Source organism: Sinocyclocheilus rhinocerous, unplaced genomic scaffold (genome assembly GCF_001515625.1).
Source record: "Sinocyclocheilus rhinocerous isolate Xijiao unplaced genomic scaffold, SAMN03320098_v1.1 scaffold820, whole genome shotgun sequence".
In the NCBI taxonomy this organism is placed as follows: Eukaryota; Metazoa; Chordata; class Actinopteri; order Cypriniformes; family Cyprinidae; genus Sinocyclocheilus; species Sinocyclocheilus rhinocerous.
The window spans coordinates 965,817-974,205 of NW_015670386.1; the positions used below are offsets into that span (position 1 = coordinate 965,817).

General features: G+C 36.0%; 2 protein-coding genes across 3 annotated transcripts in view; both read right to left on the minus strand.

Annotated features, from left to right (window-relative positions):
• Positions 1–2,577, minus strand: part of LOC107734212 (transmembrane protein 184B-like) — a 13,160-nt gene extending 10,583 nt beyond the window's left edge. The window contains exons 1-3 of the mRNA XM_016546103.1: positions 2,194–2,577; positions 602–823; positions 393–518 (exon numbers count right to left, since the gene is read on the minus strand). Coding sequence (XP_016401589.1) covers positions 393–518; positions 602–823; positions 2,194–2,202 — 357 coding nt within the window. The 5' untranslated portion in view covers positions 2,203–2,577. The remainder of the gene's footprint in view (positions 1–392; positions 519–601; positions 824–2,193) is intronic.
• Positions 2,578–3,803: 1,226 nt separating this feature from the next.
• Positions 3,804–8,389, minus strand: part of LOC107734231 (casein kinase I-like) — a 10,849-nt gene continuing 6,263 nt past the window's right edge. For both annotated transcript variants that reach the window (XM_016546132.1, XM_016546133.1), the window contains 7 exons: positions 7,154–7,382; positions 6,899–7,069; positions 6,662–6,810; positions 6,370–6,568; positions 6,065–6,201; positions 5,706–5,775; positions 3,804–4,558 (listed from right to left, as the gene is read on the minus strand). In XM_016546132.1, coding sequence (XP_016401618.1) covers positions 5,743–5,775; positions 6,065–6,201; positions 6,370–6,568; positions 6,662–6,810; positions 6,899–7,069; positions 7,154–7,382 — 918 coding nt within the window. In that variant the 3' untranslated portion in view covers positions 3,804–4,558; positions 5,706–5,742. The remainder of the gene's footprint in view (positions 4,559–5,705; positions 5,776–6,064; positions 6,202–6,369; positions 6,569–6,661; positions 6,811–6,898; positions 7,070–7,153; positions 7,383–8,389) is intronic.

Consider the following 8,389-nt stretch of genomic DNA (forward strand, 5'->3'; position numbering starts at 1 on the left):
CACCAAGAGCTTGTAACACTCCAAAGAAAAAGGAAAAATTGAAATCGCATCATATGACACCTTTAATTTGTTTTCTGAAGATGAACGAAGGTCTTACAGATTTGGAACGACATGAGGGTGAGTAATTAATTACAGATTTTTCATTTTTGGGTGAACTATCCCTTTAAAGAAACTGTTTTCTATTTGAATATAGTTTAAAATGTATTTTATTACTGTGTACATTTATTTTAAATAGAATTATATTACATTATATTACAAATAATTCAAATAAAATCAACAAATACAAATTCTGTCAATTTTGATCAGATTTTGATCGGTCTGAACAAAAGTATACATTTCCTTTAAAAAAGGTCACACTTTATATTAAGTGGCCTTAACTACTATGCACTTACATCAATGTACTTATTGTGTTCAAGGCTGAGCCAGGAGTCAAAGGCGTAGATGGGTACGATGAAAAGGATGCGCACTATGTGCCTCTGCTCCTTGGGAGAGCTGTAGTAACGCAAATGCATGTAGATCTGCAAAAAATCAAATATAAACACATTGAAATACACTGACTGAGTTTCGATTCTCAGGCCCATCTGGTTAAGGTGTTGTTTACCTGGTGGCAGGTGAGTAGAAGTGCTGTCCACACAAAGAAGCCTGACACTGCCTGGGCTGTGGTTGTCATGAGGAAAATGGGCTGCTCTGGAGTGAGCAGAGGAGCTTCTGGTAACCAGGAGATGTTGGGCCCAGTAGGAGCCATTGTGGATAGTGAACCAGGAGCCATCCTGACAACTTCCTCCCCAAAATGATCGGACAATGGCACGTCACGTCTCAAAAGCTGTGGCGATAGAGATTGGATGTTAAAATCAGTGGGAATCAAACATGCTGAAGAAGGGTGTGTAAAGTAGAAAAGTGATGTACTGGAACAATATTGAGTTTAAAAATGCCATGAAAATGAATCAGAGGACAGGAAAGAGGAGTGTACAACAATATGACGTCACCATGAATCATTTCACAGTAATATGGTGCAAGATAATGTGGGCAAGCAAAGAAATGAAACTAAAAATCAGCCAGAGATTAAAGACGCAATATAACGGAACTAGAAACAGATCTTTTCTCGATATGGTGATGTAGCCTACATCCGAGTGAAATGGGTTATCGAAAAAAACAGTAGGGTGGGGACTTGGCTCTAACCATCATTTGTTGGTTGGACGGAGGCAAATCAGAATGTGAACTTGAGGTCAACTGTAAGAAATGGAAAGTGTTTAAGTGGACAAAACAATTGTAGAAGTCTGGCATGCGTCACTAGAGAGAAGTCTATGGTTTCAATGGAAGATTGAATTATAATATTTTGATTAAAAATTACAAGGTCAACTTTTCACGAAACATAAGAATGGATGATTCGTTCACCATGAAGTCAATAATATGCATTAGGGAATAGATAGGGTGAATTTTCATTTCATGCTTTAATGAAATGGCACGAACATTTTTATCTAACAATTTCCTATAATGATTTCCACTGTATGAAGACTAGTTGCACATCTGTTTCAGAATAACCCCTAAAATGCTTAATTAAAAAGTGTGGCAGTATTCAGACATGAAAAATGGTTTCACCACTATACATAAGAACTTAGTGTAACCTAAAATAAACAAATTAGGTTTGCAGAAAGTGGGTTTAATTTTTGTATTTACAAATTATGAAGAACAGGAAATTGTGTTTATCCATATGTGTGTGTATCTCACATCTTAGTAAATGTGGCTATCTTCATTGTTTACACCAACTTAAAGCTAACTTCGTAATTTTTTTTTTATCTGATACTTTATTGGTTTGTCATATTTACTCACTCTAATGTTGTTCAAACCTGTGACGTTCTTTACTTTTGTGTTTTCTGGAACACAAAAGTAGTTGTCATAACATTCCGAGTTTATCGTGTTCATTGTATTGTTGAAGAAAAGACAATGAAAGCCAACACTGACTGGTGAGAAAAAAAGAAATTTCTTTATTTACAAGAGTAAATTACACAATTTTAATTATTGGGTAAACCGTAAATCACATGTTAAATGCATGCAGAGTTTACTTTTTGTGTTATATGTTGACCTTATTTGGAAGAGCATCGTAAATTTAGTTGAGTCACATAACGTTAGCTGAAGTTCGCCCTAAAATTAGTAAGGAAAAGTATCTACAAACTAGAAAAACGGGCAACTTACCAATAACATAAACGCAGATTTAAAACCATTCGTCGTGCACAAAGGAAAACAAATGAGAAGCAATTCGGCCTTAATTCTTCAAAGCCATCGCTGCTGCCCGTCAATCCATGTTTATATTCCAGCGCCGTTGATCTCTGCTGGAAAATCTGCGCTCCGTCCTTTTTTATTTGTTCCCATGTAGTAATTCACCACGTCTTTGGACCGTTTACAGTGCATTCGCGACTGTTCTAAATGATTTTACCTACAATCGTAGTTGGATTGCCGTTGAAAGGCAGTTCATTCCTTCCCAACTCCCCTTGCTGTTCAATAAAATCTCTTGCGGATTAGTTTAACGGGGATAAAAGTGGAAAGCGGCGGTGAAGTCTGCTACAACAACACGCGGCATTTTTTCTTTTTTTCTAAAATGGACTGTAGCTTTAGAAACTTCAAAATAAAAGTCATTGCTCAGTGACGTAATTTGCAGTAAATAATGCATTTTTAAGAATTACGTAATACTGTTTATTGTGGACCAATGTATTTAGAAATATAAATTGGAATAAAACTTGGCGTATTTGTGAAATATGCTGTTTAAATAATAAAGTAAAAGAGGTTACATTTAAAATTTTACATGGTATATATCTAGCTAAATGTGTACTAGAGAGATTTAATTTGGATATTGATTATTCCTGTGATTTTTGTTCAATGGAAAGGGAGTCTTTTGTCCATCGGTTTTGTAATTGTGTATACACACGGTTTTTCTGGGTGGATATGGTACACTTCATTAGAAGGAAAACAAATATTATATTATATTCAAGTTAAATAATTTTGATTTGTATTATTCCAACGAAAGTAATAATACTAATTTTACTTTACTTGTACAGTTATTTTGGGAAATTTTCACATACATAAGAAGAAATGGTCAGGATCCAAGCCAAATTTCATTCATTTTCTTCAGGAAACAAAAGGACTACTGCACCAGTTTGGACATTGGAACATTGTTAATAAAAAAGCAAAGAAGACTTGTAATATTTATCACGAATATACAATTTTTGAATAATGAATCAATTGTTTATACACTCTGGCATGTTTTATGTACATTTTTGTATACTGTTGTATATTTTGTTCTGGTCAATAAAAAAATAAAGAATTATGTAATACTGAACGTCGTTTGCTAGAATTTTACAGATAAATAAAAATAAATACTTCGCATTGTTTAATAAATAGTACTTACTCATTGAATCCAAATTTATTCCCAAATGAATGAGCTCATGTACATTATGCCTTGGATAAAACATGCATATGTATGTGTTCGTTTTACTTTAACTTCGTTTCATACTTTAATTTAGTGCAATAACACTTTGAAATATAGTTTTATAATGTGAATCAATTCAGTTACTTATTCAAAATGTGTCGGTTTCTCCACCTTTCACACGTTTACATACATATAAAGTGTTACCACTTTTTTGTTTACGTGTATTTTGATCTTGTTTTAGAAGACAACCAACGCAATTTTAATAATCCATTAATAATCCTTTCAGAGGGGTAAACTGGAACAGCTCTCGTTACTTTTTACACGAGCTTTTTTAAAGAAGTGAAATAAATTCACAAGGTTCAGCAAGCTGAAACAGTCATACTTTTGATATGTGTGTTTATTTATAAATGAGGTTGTCATGGCTAATGTCAACGCAGGAGTCTTCATATCAAATTACACCACATTGTTCAGCTGTATAATTGTAAGAGTGGAATTCAGGCATTTAATAATGCTCAAATTGATCTTTAGGTTAGTTCACTACAGCCCATATTTAAATCAATATCTCCAACTGTCATCTGTTCAATGTACAATCTTGACACATCCATTCAGTGATGTCTACAGCTCAAACACCAGTTTGACTGGAAACAACATTCTTGGAAATTCTTAACTTTTGCATATTTAATACTTAACATGGAAAAGATGGTTCCACAAAACCTCATACATCAGTAAGGTGTCAACATACAACACTTTTTGTGCAAGGGATACATTTGTTACACTCTATCAATATTCAATTTTAACTTTACAGTCCAACAAGCAAGTCCTTTTTTTCCCGGCATTTCAGACAAAACAGAGAACAACCAGAACCTTCATCAGGTCGCAGGTAAAAATTCTCTTATCCACTTCCACCGTTTGAGTCTTGTGATCCTTGTTAAACTCTATCTATCCACTGTCCACATGCGTCTGTATCATCGATGTCTCATTCAAACAGCAACCACCAGCAGTGCGTGAGGACGGGGGAGCACTTTGTCATTACAAAAATGTGGTTCCTTTCTTTCTGCTTCTTGCCTCTGACGCACTCCCGTTTTACATAGAAAGATGAATATAAATACTTTAGGGGAGTTGTCTGTTGTAATCCTGCAAAATGAAGTTAATTTTATTAGAATTTCGGGAAAAAAATGACTTTTGAAATACTGATCCCAGTATAGTGGTTGAGTCAATGACAAATAAGCAGAAAAATTTGGAGATTTTTAAAATGTTTTTGAAAGAAGCCTATTTATTTGATCAAAAACACAGTAATATTGTGAAATATTATTTAAAATAACATTTCTGTTTTAATATTTTGGAATAATTTAATATTTTAAATATTATTTAATATTTTAAAATGTTTTTTTATTTTTAATGTTAATTATTAAAAAAAAAAATAAAAATAAAAAGATTTTAAAATGTAATTTATTCCTGGCAAAGCTTAATTTTCAGTAACCATTACTCTAGTCTTCAGTGTCACATGATCCTTCAGAAATTGTTATAATGCTGATTTAATGCTCAAAAAACATTTCTTATCATTATCAATGTTGAAGACGGTTGTGCTTCTTGATATTTTGTGTAAACTGTGACATTTTTTTTAATTCTTTGAATAGCAAGGTCAAGTTCAGAACAGAATTTAAAACAAATCTTTTGTAACATTATAAATGTCTTTACTGTCACTTTTGATCCTTACTGAATGTTTAATGAATTATTAATTTATAAATATTACAGTTTTTAGGGGGTTATATCACTTCCTATATCACCACCTTAACTAATCATCCCTAACCCTAACCTAACCGTCACATAAAAGGTCTCGTTGATATTAGACATATTGTACTTAGCAAATAATATGAGGATCTGCAGGTGTCCTTTCTCTGATGTCGTTTCCTGTTTTGTCCCTCAAGTTTCTGCATGTTGGTTGCACCATATCACTTTGATCTGGTAGACAATTTTTTAATACGTATATAATTATATTATAACTGCTTCACAACTATTTTTCTAAGAAATAATTAGAGAATAGGTCAAAACACTTTTTACCTTTTTTCTTTGCTATGATATCAGGACAGTTGTATTTCCCTGACATTTATGACTTCATATCCCCCAAAAATATCCAAATGATTTTTAATTCAGAAATTAAAAACATGCTCATCATAGAAGAGGTGTATTGTGTGTATGAAAAGCCATTATGTGTATGAGTTGCAGTTCAATGCATTTTTTAATAAATGAAAAAATCCAGACCAAAAAACAAATCACTAACCTCCTAAAAGCAGTAAATGACAGAGAACTTGCAGAGCTCATTTCCCCATGTGTTCGAATGGAACGCTGACCTGTGTGAGAGAGACAGAGACAGGTCAGAACAAAAACAAATATCAGGGAATTAAATGGATAGTTCACCCAAAAATGAAAATTTGATATTTATCTGCTTACCCCCAGGGCATCCAAGATGTAGGTGACTTTGTTTCTTCAGTAGAACACAAACGAAGATTTTTAAGTCAAACCGTTGCAGTCTGTCAGTCATATAATGGAAGTGAATGGGAATCAATGGGTTTTGAGAGTCAAAAAAACATACACAAACAAAACCAAATTAAACCCAAGAACCAGTACGTGAACGGAAACCTGTGGGGGGGTGATGCGAATCTGATCGTGACGGAGAGGGAGGTCAGGGGAGGCATTGGCAGGAGCGCCGCGGTGCAGCCTTAAACACACTCTCCTTTCCCGCTCAGCTCCTCGGCCTGCTCTTGGAGATGCGTTCCCTGAGAGACAGAACAACAGGTACGTTTTAAGTGCTGATTTCAATAACCAACAGCACAGAAGGTCAGGCGGATGCGCTTTCATAAGGAAGAGAAACCACATACTTTACAAATAACCTGCTCATAAATAGAACAGACATCAATAACACCTCCGGTCATCCTCAGACTCACCAGACTGTGGCACACGGGAGGCAGGTGTTGAGCTGGCGGGGTCTGGGCCGTTGCGCACCCTGTTAGGGGCCGGGAGGTTGGGGCCAGAAGGCACAGCATGAGCCGCAGAACCCGGCGGTCCACCTCCGGTCCTCTCATCCCTCTCCTCTCCCTCTCCCCTCTGCTCCTTCTCTTTATCTTCTGCTGTCCTGCTGGAGCCCTGACACAGTCAGAAAAGCCCACAAGGTGAGCAATATAATGCACATTTGAACTGCACCACAAAAAAATAATGCGAAATGTTTAAAGAACATACAAATTTCAGCATGTTCCAGTCAAACACATAGTCGTATGAAAATCCCTGTCTGTGAAAAAGATTCCTGAACAGCTGTCTCAGGTACGAGTAGTCAGGTTTGTCATCAAACCGGAGTGAGCGGCACAAGTTCATGTAGGTTGAAAATTCAGCTAGAGATGTGTTAAAAAAAGATAACAGAGTTAAATGAGAAATTTAATTTTACATGATTTTCCAGCTGTTCAAATTGCATCTACTCACATGGATAGCCCTTGCAAAGAACCTCAATGGGGGTTGACATCTTTTTCTCACTGATTCGCTCATACTTTTGTCTTTTAGTAGCTGCTTTGAGGCCTTGCCAGGGCAGAGAACCCAAGTTAAAGTACATAAGCACATAGCCAAGGGACTCAAGATCATCCCGTCGAGATTGCTCTGTGGAAACAAAAGGTAAACATAGAATAACCCAAAATAAAGAGTCCAACAGAATGCATTTCAGGGGCCCTCTGGTGCCCTTACCAATGCCCAAATGAGTGTTAATGGAGGCATAGCGGGCAGTGCCAGTCAAGTTCTTGTTCTCACGATACGGGATGTGCTGATGTGTGCGGGCGTCACGATACTTTTTGGCCAAGCCGAAGTCTATGATGTAGACCAGGTTTCCCTTCTTGCCAAGCCCCATCAGGAAATTATCAGGTTTAATGTCTCTGTGAATGAAGTTCTTGGAGTGGATGTACTCGATTCTGCTGATCTGAAAAAAATCTACATGAAACAAACTGAAAACAGTTGTCCCTATATATAAAATCTTTATCTATTTTAAATCTATATATGTATTTTAATTTATTTTTCTAGGCTAAAATAATGTTTTAGCACTACAAATTAGGAGGTTTTATGTAGTTCTTCCTCTGAACATTCCCTAACATTACAAAAATTAAGCTTAAATTCTGCAGCGAGGGATTCAAATATTAATTTTAATAATTATTATATAAAAATTTTGTATATAAATTTCATAATTTATTTTAATATGGTAAAAACTAGCATTTATGACCCTAGAGCATTAAAGGTAGCTGCCATAGCACTGCTATTCAATTGCTATGGTATTCTAAGTGGTTTTAAGCATATTGCTATGCGGTTGCTAGGTTGTTCTGGGACTTTATGATATTCCGATCCCTAGATACGGCTCAGGTCCCTCTTTCATTATAAATCTATAGGATTTTTGCCCTTTTTCTCCACCAAGTCCACCAAGTCTTGACACATACAAAAGTAACAGAATGCTTCCTTCAAAGTGTCACATCTATAGAAAAACAGCGCAGGGCGAGGGTTTGTGCAAATAACTATCCCTAAGTATGAGTGATAATCTACATTTTTTTCCTTTAAAGGCAGAGTAAGTGATTTCTGGTAGCCAATGTTGATATTTGAAATCACCAAAACAAACACGCCCCTACCCCAAAAGGGTCTTGCCCCTATTTTGATAGCTCTGCCCCACATATACGTATGCAACCCAGGCAACGATTAGTTCTGTGAAACAAAGCAAAATCAATGTTACACTATGTCTACGGACGTGAGCGGCGCGGCACAACAAATCCCCGACAGAAAACTGCTGCCAGGTTCTATTTATGACGTGCTGACACAAATTTCAAATGGTTTTCAACGGTCGTTTGATCGCGTCCAGTGTAGGCAGACTTTAGCTGTTGTAGACACGGTGTTACTCACCTATTGAGAAGAAACAAAGCAACCTCGGCGTCCGATCACAGGCCT